Genomic DNA, 18529 nt, shown 5'->3' with positions numbered 1-18529 from the left:
GTGAAGGCTACAGCCTTGTCCTTGGTGCTCACGTGTGGGTGAAAACATCAGCAGACCATGGAGGGAGGATGCAGAGGACCTACCTTGCTGGGCCTCCAGTAGTTCTTCCTGGCTACTCACTCTCCCTGTGTGTCCTGCTCACTCTTTTCCTCCCTGAAGCCCTGAGAGCATCCACAGTTACTTCCTTGTAAAGTTTATTTAAAGTTCCTCAAAGAACACGGTCATTTTCCATTGGGGGAACATAATGTTTATAAATATATCACATGAATTGGCTTCTACCCTTTTCCATTTGTACCAGATGCCCAAAGCTATATTTCTATTATTTTCTATCATCTATAAATAATCATATTGGCCATTTTCTTTCATTTACTGAATGAGGAAAACACCCTCCTGAGAGCCACTTTTACATCCTTGTTGCGCAGAGTGTAGATGAGCGGGTTCAGGGTGGGGCTGACCGCCATGTACATGATGGCGGCCACCTTAACATTTCCCACAGAGGAGCCAGACCCTGGGAGGATGTAGGTGTAGATGACAGTGGAGAAGTACAGACAGACGACCAGGAGGTGGGAGGAGCAGGTGGAGAAGGCCCTGCGCTTGCCCTCGGCCGAGCGGATGCGCAGAATGCTGGCAATGATGAAGGTGTAGGACAACATGGTTAGAAGAAAGGTGACCACCCCAAAGAATATGTCTGCAAAGACATCCATCATGTCGTTCAGATAGGTTGGGCTACAGGCGAGCAGCAGCAGTGTGGGGACTTCACACAGGAAGTGATGGATCTTATTGGGGCCACAGAACGTTAGCCGCATGATCAGGCCAGTGTTCACAGAGGTGTTGATCCCACTGACCACCCACACGCTGCCTGCCAGCAGGGCACAGAGGGGCCTGCTCATCAGTGTGTGATAGTGCAAAGGCCGGCAGATGGCCACATAGCGGTCATAAGCCATGACTGAGAGCAGCAGCAGCTCAACCCCCAGGATCCATGTCAGGAAGAAGAGCTGGGTCATGCAGCCTCCAGAGGAGATGGTTCTACCCTCTCCCATCAGGTTCTCCAGCAATTTGGGGAGAACAGTGGATGTGCAGATGATGTCTAAAATGGCCAGATTGGTTAGAAAGAAGTACATCGGGGTATGGAGGCCTGGATTCAGGCAGATGGCCATGATGATGAGGCCGTTCCCAGAAAGAGCAGTCAGGTAAAGGAGAAGGAAGAGAGCAATGAGGAAACCCTGAAGCTGGGGGTTTTCTGAGAAGCCCTGCAGGACAAACTCCACCACGACTGTGTGGTTGGTTGCTGCCATTGGGTGGGGGTGTCTCCAGGGTCCAGGGAAGCAGCCAGCACCTGGTAGAGGAAGGCACAGGGATGGGATGGGTGATGGGTCCTCTCTGTGCTCAGATCCCATTAAGACACTACAGGATGTGTGTGGTGGTGCCTTCGCCCTAGAAAACACATAACCAAGATGTTAACATAGGTCCATGCACTAAGGGAGACAATCCAGGGAATAACTCTCCCCTCTGGACCTACCCCAATCTCCAGAACTCCTCTCAGCACTCAGAACTACCTGCCATGACAGCATCTGCTTCTGGGTGGTGGCTGGGGCAGCAGAGCTCAGTAGTTTATGTAGAAAATGCAGCCTGTTCTCACTTTAATTGTGACTATTTCCTACTTTAAACTGACACATGTAAGTGGCTTGGAGATGGTCCATGGAGCTCAGAAGCTACAGATGCCCAATGGGGCAGGTCAGGGGGCTCCAGACCTCTGTACTTCCAAAGAGGAAAACCATCTCAGCTAGGGATGGGGCAACTGCACATAGCACACCTCAGTAAGGGTGAGGTGGCCAGGACTGATGGGCTTAAGTGGGGATTTCAGGTGATCTGAGGGGTCAGCTACTCTGGGTGCAGCCTGGGAAGTGGTCTGTAGCACCAGAAAAGTCTGAGTCTTGGGGTGCAGTCATCATGCTTGGAGCAGGTGGGGGTGACCGTCAGAATTCATACATTGACCTACTGTCAGGCTTTTCAGTCAAAACCATGACTGCCCCAACCTGTCCTGTCCACTCCATGCTGCTCCCCAGAAGTAGGAGGGCCTGGACCGTGGGCAACCAGGACTGTATCTGAGCAGCTGCATGCAGAAGCCCAACTCCAGGCTGGAACCCCATCCAGCTTCTCCTGGGCTAAGTGGGAAGCTTGTCAGGCTGTGCCAGGGCCAGGAATGCAGTGAAGAAAGGAAAAGACCCTGCCCAGAGCCCCCAGGGCCTCCTGCCAATGCACCCACCCAGCTCAAGGCCTGTGACACCCTAACCTCCTGCATCTCAACACTGACCCTGGCCCCTCAGACAGGACCAGGCAATGGTCAGACAAGGAGATCATCTTTCTGGAGCTCCAGTTGCCCGCCAAGGAGCTGCTGATCCATCTTCCCAAGGTGAATGCCTCCCTCCAGCCCCCTGATTGCTTCACACTCTAGGCCCTGGCAGCCCAGGGAGAGGGAAGTTTCCAGCACCTGCTCTGGGAGTTTCTCCTGGGTAAGGAGGGCCTGAGAACAAGAATCTGTCAACACGTGTGTCCCATCCAGAGGGCTGGTCTCTCTCCAGTGTCCCATGAACAGAGATGTTGCAGATTTGCAGAAATATGTACCTGGCCATGAATACCCAGAGGACCGAGCTCAGGAACAGGTGTGCTGGGGTCCTTGACAGTGCTGACTGTGACCTGCTCATTCCCCGTGCCTTGTTTGCCCCCACCTTTGCAAGGGTCGAGGGGTGCACAGGCTGTTGACCCCAGCCCAAGCTGTGTCCCTGCAGAACTGGGATCCTCAGCAGGATAGAGTGGGTGCTCCGCACTCCAGAGGGCTCACACCCGAGGCTCACACAGAGGCCACGGAGCGACCATCGCCCACACCCTTTTCTCCCCATGCACGCGACCATCCTGGTGCAGGCGCAGGTGACCAAGCCCTCCTCTGGCCCCTGCAGATGAAGTCCACGCTGACGTTCAGGGTGCACTCTGCCTGCGCATCCGCACGTTCACCGCGGGGCCTCCCGCCCCAGATTCACAGGGAGCTGAGTCGCCACCTCCAGCATCAGCAGCCAGAGCAGCTCCTTTTAAAGACCTTGACCTATTCTGGAGCCAAAACCACAGTGCCTGTTGCCCTCTTACCGATCAGCCTCACGAGTGGGGCCACGGGTAGCAGAGCCCCGGAGCACGGACAGTCTTGGGGCCCCTCAGCGCTTCACACTGAAATAGTAAAAGACAAGAAGGACGCGAAAGCAGGGGCATGTTTTCCACAGTAAAACTGTCTATTCAGAAACACTGAAAAAATTAGGGAAGATAATTCAAGAGCCATCTGAAGGGGCAGATGCACGGACAGCTATTGACAGTTAATATATTCCCTGTCCATAGAAGGGAAGTGTCTCCATTCGCTTAGTATCTAAATAGATGTTCACATTTTCATGAGAGATAAACAATATCCTTACCTTGATGAAAGGAGAGTTGGAAAATTGGAATTAAAAGCTATGAATCCTTTCATCTGCTGCCTCCTTTGTTTGCTGCTGTCCTTTAAAGGGATCCAAGTGCCCAGGATAGATGCAGGGTCACTGGGGAGCCTGGATGGCTGAGGAGCAGGAGCAGCCTTCAGGGAGCAATTACCCCAGCTGGAGGTAAACAAGGCCCTGTGGGCACAGTATCTAGGCTGTGGGGGCAGGGGCAGGACCTGAGGGGGAACAGGGCAGACCCCCAAGGGAAAATGCCCTTCTCATCACATTTGATCAAGGTGCATGCTGTCAGCAAGCTGACCACTGAAAAAGGCGACTCTGGTAAGATGGGATTGTTCAGTCATTTAGGGTCCCCGCCCCTCAGCAGGGTCAGTCTCGGCTTTGGGTCAGGCAGCCACCAGCCATCAGGAAGATCAGAGGGACAGACATGGAGCAGGTGCAGTGTTGCAGGCTGAGTGACTGTGTAGTGAGCTCCTCACAGCCTGCTGCTCCCCACCCCCCCGCATGACCGGCAGGTTCGTAACTGATCAGTAAGGACCTGCTGGTGGTCTCCTTACACATGTCCAGGATATGGAACTAGGAGGATAATACAGAGTTGGAAAACCCAGCAATGTGTCTTAGAAACAAGCTTCAGGAAACATGACATGCCAACACTCATCATAACAAAAAAGAGAAGTCTGTTAATAATGTAAGTAGTTCTTAACTTTGCAAAAGCAAAACCATAGTCCCTATAATTTTCAAAATGCCCTAGCATCCTTGTGCTCCATCAGTCAATGTATATTTTTAATTTCAGATCAACAGTTAAATTTTTCATATGGTAGGTAAGGCAATATACTTTCAACAGCACAAGAAGGTGAACAATTGTATAATTTAATATAGTTGAACTCTAATCTTTAGCTTCATCTGTATTTCCTGACTGAACTCTCTAATCTCTGAAGGATGGTGTTGATTTATGAAATAATTAGCAATGAAGGTCCCTGCAACTCTGACTCCAGGTTATCATGAACCCTGGCAGGTAACCATCACTATACCCTATAAGCCTCATTATCTGTAAGAATCCGTCCATAACTTTTGTAGCCCCTGGTACATGCGCAGAGTTGTCCTGGGGCCAGGAGGACCCTCACACAGTATAGTGGTTTCTCTTCCCCATATGATTCAGGTCTGCCAGGAGCAGTCCCACCCATAGAGCAGGGCTCAACCTGGGGCTGCCTCATCCAGGTTCAGCCAGCAGAGCCCACACTGAGGGGACCCTGTGCTCAGCCTGTGGAAAGGAGACCAGCAAAAGGGACCCTGGTCCAGGAGGGAGACGAGCTGCCCGATGTCAGGAAGAGGCAGGGATACTCCCTTGGGAAGGGCCATTTACAAGGCAGGGGTGGGTCAGAAGACCAGGTGTCCTGCCTGTGTCTCCCCAGCTCTCCCATGTGGAAAGCACTCTGGTTGGGGATTATTTGTGCATTTAGCTGCCTTTGAGTACAGAAGAGGCTGACCATGTGGGAAGTGCCACCCTCTGCTGGGAGGGAGCAGGGGGGACACCCTATGTGGTCTGGGATTTCTGGAGAGCAGGGGCAGGGGCTCTACTGGAGATTGCACCAGGTGGGGGCATTAAAACCCCCAAGGCCAACATGAACATCTGGAGACAGAGATGGAGGAAGAGGCAGTGTGATAGTCCATGAAAGCTCAGGATAGGGACATCCCTCTGCCCACCTCCAGTTGGCAGGTGCGTGGAGGGAGTGCTTGGATGGGGGAGGGCTCCTCCCTGGGCTTGTCTCAGACCTTAGTCTCTGCCTCAGAAGTTTCTGCAGGGGTCTCCCCACATGGTCCAACCTGAAAAAGGGTGTGTGGTGTACAAGGCTTGGTAGAAGGAGATGAGGAAAAGGAGCATGTAGGGAGGGTGTTTTGGTTTGTTAAATACTGTTGGAATGCAATATACTAGAAATGAATGGCTTTTATAAATGGGAGTTTATTAAGTTACAAGTTCATAGTTCTAAGGTCATAAAAATGTGCAAACTGAGGTGTCCAGAGAAAAATACCTTGGCTCAAGGAAGGGCAGATGATGTTTGGGGTATCATGGTGATATCTACTAGATTTCTCTCCCAGCTTCTCATTTCAAAATGGCTTCTCCAAGGGCATTTTCTCTCTGTTTCTCCAAACATCTCTGTCTGTCAGCTCTGAAGCTTTTTCCAAAATGGTTTCCTCTTAAAAGACTCCAGTAAGTGACCCACCCTGAATAGGAGGAGACACATCCTCATGGAAACCACTAATCAAAAGGTCCCACCCACAACTGGGTGTGTCACATCTCCATGGAAGCAACTTAATAAAAAAGATCCCACACAACAATGTTGAATCAGAATTAAAGAACATGGCTTTTCTGGAATACACAACAGCTTCAAGCTGGCACAGAAGGGCACAGAACTGCCTGTCCCCACCCCACTGACATGAGGATTCAGACCACCCAGCTGAACACTGAGGACCAAAAAGGCCTCCACAGATGGGCTCTGGAGCTGAGTTCCCAACTTCTGGTAGAAGAGGGTGGTTTTAATTGGGCCACATTATTTACCTGCCACCTGACCCATGGGGTTTACACTAATTAAAAAGGAATGAAGTTGTCCTTTTCTCACTCCCCTTCCCTGGGTCTGTGCCAATGTTTACATGCAGCTCTATGTCACATTTTAGCCACATAACCTGACTGCACAGCACTTTCCCAAATTCTTCTCATGGGCTCAGTGCCCTCTGTGTCCAGTTTCCTAGGAAGGCTGAGAGCTGTACTAGTGGAAGACTCCACCTCTGATATTCTGCTTCTACTATGGGACCTGAAGATGCTCTGAAAACTTGCTTCTCAATTCCAGACCACCTGACATCCTTTACCTAGTGGCGCACATTTGGGATGGAGTCATCAATCTTCTAAACTTGGCCCAAGTTCTATTCACAGGTAGGTCTTGTCTTGCACCCTGAGGTATGCCTCCCTGGAACCTGCTCCTTGTCACACTGTTCTTCAATTCTTTTATCCCCTCCCACAACCTCTGCTTACCATCCCATCTCACACTTGCCCTGGGAAGATTAATCCATGTCTGCAAATGTATAGAATCTGTTTTGAGTTTTGTTTCACCTCATTTTTGGCACCCTTTGGAGTATTATGGATTCAGTTGGACTTAAAACAGCTTAATTGTGCCCATTTTCTACTTGCTCCAGATTTGCTGAGCTGCTTTAATCAGGGTCTGAGAAACTGTCTTCATTCCATGAATCCTTATGATGTCCCTGTGACGTGTCATTGTCATACAGTCTTCAGACCCTGGGTAGACAGTGGTGAAGGCAGAAGGAAGCTTCCACTCCAGAACGCTGAAAGCCTCAACATTCCCAACTAGAACATCATCAGAATCACCATGATCAGCCATTTCCTATGGCCCTCCAACATGCCAGGACTGCAAGCTCATCATTGCATGTTTCTTTGTTTTATCAATAAACAAACTGAGAGGAATGGAAGCCACACATTTGCTCAATTCTTCACAGTTGGTAAATGGCACTGACAGTACTCAGACTGAGTTCTGGTTTTATAACCACAACTTTAACTATAAAAGGTTCCATTGTTGTCAAATTCAATGGCATTGAGGAAGTAATAGGAAATGCAAAACAAATGTTAGAGACTTCCATACCCCATCAAAAACTGATAGAGTTTTGAGAGAAGATGGCAGAGTAGGAAGCTCCATGGATCAGTCCCTCCACCAAAACAACTGTTTAATTGGCAGGAACTATCTGAATCAACTATTTTGGAACTTTGAGGTCTAGTGGAATATTTTGTAGTATCCAGGGAAGAACTGGCAGAAGAATCTGGTAAATTGCAGTAAATATCTGTGAATTTCACCCTATTTGCAGTGATTACATCCTCTATTCCTCAGTCATCTAGCAGGCAGCAGTGGGACTGAACTGCAGGTTTCCGGTTCAGTTTTCTAGTGCTGAGGTAGACTATAATGAATTATACAATAAAATGTGGTAGCGGGTTGGGTGTGTGTGTGTAGTGTGATCAACATTCATACATTGGATTAACTCCTTCAGATTGCTGGGTGGAGCCAGCTCGGAGCACAGATACTTTTAAAACTCCCTCTTTGGGTAAAGAAGCAGAAAAGTCTTTAAAAAGCAGTACAATTTTGAACTTTTCTCTTTCCTTTACCCCATTGGGAACAAAAATAATTTGAAATTGTCACAAATTGATGGCTCCAGCCCTAAGCAACAAGAAATAGTAATGATCCAGAAAAGTAGAAGAATTAGATTTCCACAGAAATAACATAATATTTTGAGTGTCCAGTTCTCAAAAAAAATTGCAAAGCACACAATGAAACAAAACAGTCTAAACCATTCACAAGAAAAACATTTTGCCAAAAACCCTCCATGAGGAGACTTATACACTGAAAATATATGTTCTGAGAACTAAGGGAACCCATGTAAAAGGAACTAATAGAAATTAGGAAAATGTGGTCTCAACCAAGTAAAGAAATTGGAATTACAAAAAATAAAAGAAACTAAACAGAAATTTTGGAGTGGCAAATTACAATAATTGAAATGAAACACTCATTGGATGGATTCAATGGAGGTTTGAACCTGCAGAAGAAAGGTGCAGTGAATTTACAGACAAAACAACTGAAATTATCCAATGTGGAGGAGCAGACAGAAAAAAATGAAGCACATGAACAGAGCCTGAGGGACCTGTGGTACACCATCAAGCATACCAATCATTCGAGCTTGCTAGCTGCCATAATGCAATATACCAGAAACAAAATGGCTTTTAAAAAGGGGAATTTAATAAGTTGCTAGTTTACAGTTTTAAGGCTGAGAAAATGTCCCAATTAAAACAAATCTATAGAAATGTCCAATCAAAGGCATCCAGTGAAAGACACCTTGGTTCAAGATGGCCAATGAAGTTCAAAGTTTCTCTCTCATGTAAGAAGGCACATGGCAAACACAGTCAGGGCTTCTCTCTCAGCTGGAAGGGCACATGGTGAACATGGCATCATCTGCTAACTTTCTTTCCTGTCTTCCTGTTTCATGAAGCTCCCTGGGAGGCATTTTCCTTCTTCATCTCCAAAGGTCACTGGTTCATGGACTCTCTGCCTCATGGTACTGCAGCATTCTTGCTCTCTCCAACTCTCTCATTCTCCAAAATGTTTCCTCTTTCATAGGACTCCAGTAAACCAGTCAAGACCCACCCAAATGGGTGGAGACACATCTCCCCTAATCTAGCTTAACAACCACTCTTGATTAGGTTACAGTTCCAGGGAGGTGATCTAATTACATACAGTATTGAATAGGGATTATTCTGCCTCTGTGAAATGGAATTTTGATTAAAATGTGGCTTTTCTAGGGTACATACATCCTTTCAAACCAGCACACCAATATACACAACATTGGAGTACCAAAAGGGCAATAGTGATAAAAAGGTGTACAAAAAGCATTTCAAGTAATAATGGGTAAAAACTCCTAAATCTGGTGAAAGGCATTAATCTACACAACTGGGAATTTCAATAATCTCCATTCAGCAGAGACTACAAGAGATCTACTCCAAGACACATTTGAGTTAAATTGTCAAAATCCAAATACAAGAGATGATTTTGAAAACACCAAGAGAGAATTGGCTTGTGTATTACAAAGTTCCCCAATAAGAATAACAGCAAAATCTCATCAGAAACCCTGGAGGCCAGAGACAGTGGATGGAATACTTAAAGTCCTTAAAGAAAAAGCAACTGTTAACCAAGAAGCCTATATCCTATTAAAAAAAGTCTTGCAAAAATTAAGGAGATGTCAAAACATTTACAGGTAAACAAAAGATGAAACAGTTCATTACCAGAAGATCTGCTCTATAAAAAATGCTAAAGAGAGTCCTTCAGACTGAAATAATAGGACACTAGACAGTAACTCAATGCCATAAGAAGCCATAAAGAACTTTGGGAAAGGTCATTGTACAGTGAAATATAAAATCCTGCATTATTGTACTTTTGGCTAGTAATTGCTTTTTACTCTGTGTGATTTAATAGATAACTATGTAAAATAACATTTTAAATCAAAGTTAATAAACAGCAATGATAAAGATGCTATCTGAGATGATAATAATTAAAGGGGGAGGGATGAGATATGCATAAGTTTGTACATAACTGAAACTGTTAGTAATAGTTGAACTAAGTTGTTCTCTGTTTAAGATGTTAATTGTAATGAAAAGGTAAACCCTGTGAAAATGTAAATATACATAGGGAAAAGAAAATGTAAGAGAATCAAAATGGCACACTATAAAAAAGCAATTAAATGCAAAAAAGGCAGTAATTGAGGAACAAAACATACAAGACACAAAAAACAAACAGCTATATTGCAGAAGTTAATCCTTCCTTCTCCATTATTACTTTATACATCAGTGGATTAAATCCACTATTAAATGACAGAGTTTGGTGAATTGATTGAAAAAACATAATCCATCTATATGCTTTATACAAGAGTCTCACTTGTGAAAATAAACGAAGAATCTGAAAGTGCAAGTAGAAAAAGATATTCCTTGTAAACAGTAATCAAAAGAGAGCCAGAGTGGCTGAATAATTGTCAAACAAATTAGACTTTAGGTCATAAAAGATTACAAGTGACAAACAAGAATATTTATATTGATGCAAGTTTCAGTCCATCAAAGATATAGGGATTATAAACATATATGCACCCAACAGGTCCCTAAGATATATTTTTTAAAATGTCAGAATTGAAAGGAGAAATAACTAGTTCTATAATAACAGTTGCAGACTACAGTACATACCTTTCAATATTTGATACATCAATAATGAAACAGAGAACTTAAACAACATTATTAACCAAACAGACTTAATGGGCATATATTGAATACTCATCCAGCTGCAGACTACACGTTCTGAATTGCACATGGATCATTTTCAAGAATAGACCATATATCATGCTTTAGATCCTGTCTTAATGATTTGCAAAATATTGAAATTAGATGAAGCATCTTATCAGACCACAGTGGAATTGTTTTCATGCAAAGTCCTTGATGCACAAAAGTTTTTAGCATTTTTTTCTTTTTCTGTTCAAATTGTGGGTGTAAAGTCTACGAAACCATTGCCTAACACAATGTCTTGAAGATGCTTTATTATATCTTTTCCAAGACTTTTATAGTTATTTTTCTTATACTTTGGTCATTAATGCATTTTGAGATGATTTTTGTATATGGTGAGAGGTAGGGGTCCACTTCCATTCATTTGCCTGTGGATCCCCATCATCATTTGTGAAGGGACTATTCTTTCCCAATTGACTAGACTCAGACCCTTGTCAAAAATCAATTGGCCAGCCTCAGGCTTTCCTCACCTCTGTCTTTGAGAGAGTGCCGCCACACCCCCTACTTGATTTCTCAATAAGATTTCTATCTGCTTACTCTTTGGGTGGTGCCTTTGAATTCTTTCTCATGGTGTGGTGAAGAATCTGAAAGCCAAACTCCAGTATCACTTTTTGGCCAGCCAGAAGGAACTTCAGAGAGAAGGCACTTTTCTCTGAGCATCTGGACTTGTGAATACCAGGAAGCTTGGCCATGTGCTTTCACTTTTTTCTTCTTTCTTAGCTCACTCCTTCAGTTTCCAAGAATCCAGTGGAAGCCAAATTGAGTCCTCCTGCTTGCTTTTTCTTTCTCTATATATCACTTTCTCTGTCTCTGTCTCTGTCTGTCTCCTTCCCTCCTTTCCTCCCTTCAACACTTCTCCAGATTCTGTTTCCTTCCCTCTGAGGACCCAGACCCTCCTTCTGATAAATCTTTTCCTATGTTCATCTCCTCCCCAGGAATCCTTTCCCCTGCCTCCATGAGAATCTCCTTTCTCTTCTACATGGCTTTCAATGTCTTCTAAGACATTCTATCTTTTAAAATGTAAGATTCTGGGCTAAGTATTCTTGTACCATATGATGTTGTCTTTAACACTCTAGAGAGTCAACTCTGATTTGGGATATAATGGGTCCATATTTAAGCCCCTCTAATAGTTTAAAAACATACTAAGCCACATTTTATGGTGTGCCTGGCCTTTCCCAGGACATTCCCCTTTAAGGAGAACTCAGTTTCCTTATTGCATGTTCTTTCCCTCTAGCTCAGTCATGGCAACACCTGGGACAGACACCCATGAGATCCTTTCCATAGAATTTTTTTGTTAATAGAAAATCCTTTCTAGTCTCTTAGCATAAATCTAAGCAGTAAGTTAAAAGCGCAGACACCAAGGAAGATTAGTAGGTCAGCCCAACAGCATTGGGATGGTACCAGGCTATCCATCTCCTGAGTCTTCAAACATGTTGGGAACACCTGGGGATAGGAAATGTGATCCAAAAGGCCCAAAGGATCAGTACTCAGTATGGCAGGCTGGCAACCTGGACACCAGGCATTGGTATGGAAAGCTGTCTTTTTATTCTCTCTCTTCCTTAAGAATATATGGTGCCTCCAGAATTCCAGCTGAAAGTTCACTGGGATGCTTGCTACAAAATTGAGATGACCTTCCTTCTACAGAACCAAAAACGGAAAACTTACATTCCACTACAATACTGCTTGGACATAGTATCACATGGAGGGCAGTCAATATGGATGAGTGGATAGTACACTCATCCATAACCCTATCTTACAATTAAACCTCTTTTATAAGAAGGAAAGAAAGTGACAAAAAATTACTTATGTACAGATTTTATAACTTATACGAAGACAAACACATAAAGGTCACTTGCAGCTGACTTCCAGGAAGATGGCCAATAGAGTGGCTTGAGATTAGTCCTGCTCCATGGAAAAGTTAGAGAAGGGACAGAGGGCAACTGAGGTGGTGATTCAAGAGTGCGGCTGACCTGGGAGAAACTTCTGTGCCACATGGGGCAGCCCTGGTTGCAGAGACCAAAGAACTGAGTGGTAGAAAGCTGGAGCCTGGTGCAGAGGCACGGAGCTGAGGAGCTCAAGGGAGCACATGGACGGGAGCCCAGAGCCAAGAAGTAAGTAAGGCCACATTCCTTGGTTGTACTGCCCTCACCAGTGTAGCCCTGTGACCAGCAACTCATCCCACACCCCATACACCTGAACCCCTTCACTCACTCCCTTTCTCCATGCTCCAGGCACCCCCACCCCAACAGCCCCCAGTGCATGTACCTTTCCCACACCCCCACCCCAAGTGCAGCCCAACCCACCTCTCCTGCACCCCTCCCAAGCACTACTTCCCCCACCCTGTTCCCTGCAGGCTGTTGCCAGTGCATAAAGGCTGCAGGCACTAACCTCCATACTTAGGCACCTCCCTGCCCATAGTGTTGCACAGCCTCATTCCACCCTGCCTGAGCTCTGCGCATCCATTTACAGAATCATTGTTGTACCAGAAGGAGAAGAGAAGAGTAAAGGGCTAGGAAGAGTAGTTGAGGATATAATGGATAAAAACTTTCCAACCCTCATAAAGGACATAAATATACAAGTCCAAGAAGCCCAATGAACTCCAAACAGAATAAATCCAAACAAGCCTTCCCCAAAGCACATACTAATCAGTCTGTCAAATGTTGAAGAGAAACAGAAAATCCTGAAAGCAACAAGAGAAAAACAATCTACTACATGCAAGGAAAATCAAATAAGAATGAGTTCAGACTATTCAACTAGCACCCTGGAGGTGAAAAGGTAGTGGTATGATATACTCAAGGTCATGAAAGAGAAAGATTTCTAGCCAAGAATTCTGTACCCAGCCAAATTTTCCTTCAAAATTGAGGGAGAGATTAAAGTTTTCACAAAGAAGTTCTGAAAGAATTTGTCAGCAAGAGACCAGACCTACAAGAAATACCTAAAGGAGTTCTGCTGGCTGAGAAAAAAAAAGACAGGAGCAGGAGGTCTGGAGGAGGGCATAAAATTGAAGAGGGCCACTAAGGGTAATTTAAAGAATACAAAGAGAAAGAGGGAAAAGAATATATAGATATGACAAATAAATAAAAGATAAGATGGTGGAATCAAGAAACACATTTTCAGTAATAACTTTGAATGTTAACAAACTAAACTTACCAATTAAAAGATATAGATTAGCAGAATGGATTAAGAAACATAATCTAGCTATATGCTGTTTACAAGAGACTCAACTTAGACACAAGGCTACAAATAGATTGAATGTGAAAGGACGGAAAAAGATTTTCCACACAAGTTGTAACCAAAAGAAAGCAGGAGTAGCTATTCCAACATCTGACAAAATAGACTTTAAATATGAAGACATCATAGGAGACAAAGAAAGATACTATATACTGCATAAAGGGTCAACTCACCAAGAAGTTATAACAATCATAAATGTTTATGCTTCCATAATCAAGGAGATCCAAAATACATGAGACAGACATTGGCAAAATGGAAGGGAGTGATAGATGTTACAACAATAGTAGTAGGAGACTTCAATACACCCTTCTCCTCTATAGATAGAACAACAAGACAGAAGATCAACATGGAAATAGAGAAGTTAAGTAATTTGATAAATGAATTAGACCTAATAGACACATATATGTCATTGCACCCCAAAGCACAAGGTTATACATTCTTCTTTAGTGCTCATAGAACATTCTCCAGGATAGATCATATGCTGGGGAACAAAATGGGTCTTTATAAATTTGAAAACATTGATTATTTTCAATATTCAATTGAAAATAATTGATTATTTCAAATAATCAATTTGAGTTTCAAAGATTATTCAAATCTCTTCCTCTGATCACAATGTGATGAAGCTGGATCTCAATAAACACCAAAGAATGAGAATATTGAGGTTAAATAAAACACTCTTAAACAACCAGTGGGTCAAAGAAGAATTTGCTAGAGAAATAAATAGCTGTCTGGAGATGAATGAAAATGAAAATACAACTTCTCAGAACTTATGGTATGCAGCAAAGGGTGTGTTGAGAAGGAAATTTATTGCCCTAAAGGCCTATATTAAAAAAAAAAGAAAGAAAGAGCCAAAATCAAGGACTGAACAGCACACCTGGAGGAATTTGAGAAAGAACAGGAAACTAACTCCAAAGCAAATAGAAGAAGAGATATAACAAAGATTAAAGCAGAGATAAATGAATGAGAGAACAAAAGAACAATAGAAAAAAATCAATAAAACCAAAAGTTGGCTCTTTAAGAAAATCAATAAAATTGATGGGCCACTAGCAAGACTGACAAAGAAAAAGATAAAGAAGATGCAAATTAAAAAAATCAGAAATGAAAAGGGGTATGTTACCACAGACCCTGAAGAAATAAAAGAAAACATAAAAGGATACTATGATCAACTATATGCCAACAAACTAGACAACTTAGATGAAAATGGACAAATTCTTGAGGCACACAAACAAGCTACAGTGACTCAGGAAGAAATAGAAGATGTCAACAAACCAATCATAAGTACAGAGATTCAATCAGCCACCCAAAATCTTCCTACAAAGAAAAACCCATGGCGAGATGGCTTCATAAGAGAATTTTATAAAACATTCCATAAAGAAGTAACACAAATCCTGCTCAAAATTTCCAACAAATTGAGGAAAAAGGAACTCCACTCAACTCATTTTAAGAAGCTTATATTTTAATACCAAAACCAGGTAAAGATGTTGTAAGAAAGGAAAACTACAGGCCAATCTCCCTAATGAACATAGATGCAAAAATCCTCAATAAAATATTACCAAATCAAATCCAACAGCACATTAAAAGAATTATACACCATGACCAAGTGGGGTTTAAACCAGGAATGCAAGGATGGTTCAACACAAGAAAATCAATTAATGTAATACACACATTAACAAAATGAAAAGGAAAAATCACATGATATCTCGATAGATACTGAAAGAGAATTTGACAAAATTCAGCATCCTTTCCTGATAAAAATGTTCCAAAAGATAGGAATCAAACATAACTACTTCAATGTGATAAGGGGAATATATGAAAAACTGATAGCCAGCATCATACCCAATGGAGAGAGACTGAAATCTTTCTCCCTAAAATCATGCACAAGACAAGGATGCCCACTGTCACCACTATTATTCAACATTGTGCTAGAAGTTCTAGCTAGAGCAATGGGGCAGGACAAAGAAATTAAAGGCATCCAAATTGGAAAGGAAGAAGTAAAGCTTTCGCTATTTGCACATGATATGATACTGTACTTGGAAGATCCTGAGAAAACTATAGCAAAGTAAATTGAGCTAATCAGCAAATTCAGCAAGGGGATGGGATATAAAATTAATGTGCAAAAATCAGTAACATCTCTATACACAAGCAAACAGCTAGCTGAGGAGTCATTTAAGGAAAGAATTCTATTCAAAAAAGCAACTAAAAGAATCAGACAGTTAGGAATGAACTTAACTAGGGACAATAATAATGGCCTTTCCCTTGGCAGTTTAAATTTCCCTCTGCAGGACAGGCATAGTTATTGGGTATGCCATAAGCCTTTTTCTTGGTCGGGGGTAGCACACCTATACCTGATCATGTTACCATAATTCCCCTTCCCTAGGTGTCTAAACAGTTGGCAGAGATCAAAGTGGAAGGTTGGTTGGGAGGGAGTGGTGGTTGTAGCCACCAGTACTCCAGCCACCATTTTAGTGAGTTCCCAGGTATAGTTTATAATTTGGAGAGGGTTTTTTCCCATGACCCCCCACCAGGGATATTAAGAAGACCCAGGGGGATTTCTGGAAAGTCTTATCTTTAGTGGATCCTCAGTTCGCTGGATGGTCCATTTTGGGGGGATCTGGTCCAGGGCGGCCTTTTTAATCTGGGTGTGATGAATCTAGTGCAGTTTTCCCACAACTTTCACTGCCATTGGAGTTGAGAGGATCACTGGCAGGGGTCCCGTCCATTGGGCCTCCAAGGTGGCTGGCTGAAGCTTCTTTATCCAGACTAGGTCTCTGGGCTACACCGGAAATAGATCTTTTTTAGGGGCAGGATTTGCTGGCCCTGGATGGGCTGTCTTCACCAGTTCCCGAGTTTGCTGGTGGTAGATTGCAGGGCCTGTAATGATTTTAGAAGAGAATGGTTATTTAATTCAGCTATTTTTTCTTCCCCCAACTTAGGGATTAGTGGAGGTGGTCATCCAAACATGATTTCATATGGGGTAATTCCCTTAACATAGGGAGTACATCTAGTTTTTAGGAGGGCAAATGGAAGGAGACTCACCAAGTTTTCACCAATCTTGAGCTTTAGTTTATTTAAAGTGTCCTTTATTGTTCTATTCATTCTTTCAACTTGTCCTGAACTCTGTGGCCTATAAATACAATGTAATTTCCACTTGATATTTAATATTTTTGCTAACAATTGGGTAACTTGGGTTATGAACGCCAGCCCATTGTCGGACCCCATTGCAGTCGGGAGGCCAAATAGGGGGACAATTTCAGAACTAGTCTTTTTTACTACTATTTGTGCTGTCTCAGTTCCGGTAGGAAATGCCTCAGTCCATTTGGAGAAGGTGTCAATGAAGACTAACAGGTATTTGTATCCATATAGACCAGGTAATATTTCTGTGAAGTCTATTTCTCACTGTTCTCCTGGGGCTTTTCCCCTCAGTCTAGCTCCTTGGGGAATTTCTCTCCCTTGGCCATAATTTACCTGGGCACAGATGTGGCATCTGGATGATACTTGCTGGGCTTATTGTTGCTGGGCTTATTGTTGCAATCGGGGAGTGTAGCAATCTCTCTGTAAGAGTTCAGTTAGCTTTGTATTGCCCAGGTGTGTACTTTGGTGAACATGGGTAACCAAATTTTTCCCCAGGTGCTCTGGCACTAGGATTCTCTGATCCAGGAGAATTTTCCAACCATCTGGATCTGTTTTAGTGCCCAGAGTTTCTCCCCATCTAATTTCTTCCCCAGTATATTTTGGAGGCTTGGCAGCACTCACCCCAGTAAAACAGGAAGTATCTACAGTGTCCCCACTGGTTTGGGGGAAACCTCTTTTGCCCTTTTATCAACCAGGGCATTTCCTCTGGCAATTCGAGTTTCAGCAGTCTGATGTCCCTTGCAGTGTATAATGGCTGCCCTTTTTGGCAACCAGATAGCCTCTAGCAAGGCGAGTATTTCTGGTATATTTTTTATTTCCTTTCCTCCCGATAACAAAAGTCCCCGCTTCTGATATAGTGTCCCATGGACATGCACAGCTATGAAGGCATATCTGCTGTCCATGAAGATGTTAACAACCTTTTCTTTTCCCCACCTTAGAGCCTGGGTCAGAGCTATTAGTTCAGCCTTCTGGGCCAAAGTCTCATGTCCTAGGGCCTGAACCCAGATGACCCGGTCCACAGTTACCACCACTGCCCCCACATACCTGATTCCCTCTGAGACATGACTGCTCCTGTATGTATATAATTCTTTATCAGGATTTGGCCAGGGGTTGTTGGTGAGGTCATCCCTCAGGTTCATGAAAGATTTCAAGATCTCACGACAGTCATGGATGGGCTCAGACATGTCATGATCCAGAAGCAAGGTAGTGGGGTTAAAAGCTGCCATTTTTAGGAAGTGGATTTTGGGGGAATCCAGTAGCAACACCTGATGTGTTAGTTAGATTCAGTTGTCAACTTGGTCAGGTGAGCATCCCTAGTCTTGTTGCTGTGGACATAAGCCAATGGTAAGTGAATCTCATCTGTTGCTAATTACATCTGCAGTCAGCTAGGGGGCGTGTCTGCTGCAATGAGTGACGTTTGACTTAATTGGCTGGTGCTTAAATGAGAGAGCACAACGTAGCACAGCCTAAGCAGCTCGACATTCCTTATCTCAGCACTTGCAGCTCAGCCCAGACCTTTGGAGATGCAGAAAGAAGTCACCCTGGGGAAAGTTGTCAGAACCTAGGGGCCTGGAGAGAAGACCAGCAGAGACCATCTTGTGCCTTCCACGTAAGAAAGAACCTCAGTGGAAAGTTAGCTGCCTTTCCTCTGAAGAACCAACAAAATAAATCCTCTCTTATTAAAAGCCAATCCGTCTCTGGTGTGTTGCATTCTGGCAGCTAGCAAACTAGAACACCTGATATCGGGTTATCCAGGCATTTGAGAGCCATCTCTTGGATGGGCTCCTTAGTAATGTTTCTACTGAATGTGGGGCCA

The 18529-nt window shown here is 43.6% G+C and overlaps 1 protein-coding gene across 1 annotated transcript; it reads right to left on the bottom strand.

Annotated features, from left to right (window-relative positions):
• Positions 1–362: 362 nt before the first annotated feature.
• LOC143654482 (olfactory receptor 13A1-like) lies at positions 363–1295 on the bottom strand. The gene has a single exon (XM_077126467.1). It carries the CDS (start codon positions 1293–1295, stop codon positions 363–365), a length of 933 nt encoding a protein of 310 aa, XP_076982582.1.
• Positions 1296–18529: the final 17234 nt, after the last annotated feature.

Source organism: Tamandua tetradactyla, chromosome 13, assembly GCF_023851605.1.
Source record: "Tamandua tetradactyla isolate mTamTet1 chromosome 13, mTamTet1.pri, whole genome shotgun sequence".
Classification (NCBI taxonomy): Eukaryota; Metazoa; Chordata; class Mammalia; order Pilosa; family Myrmecophagidae; genus Tamandua; species Tamandua tetradactyla.
The sequence above is the reverse complement of the archived record's forward strand: the minus strand, read 5'-3'. Positions and strand labels throughout refer to the sequence as shown.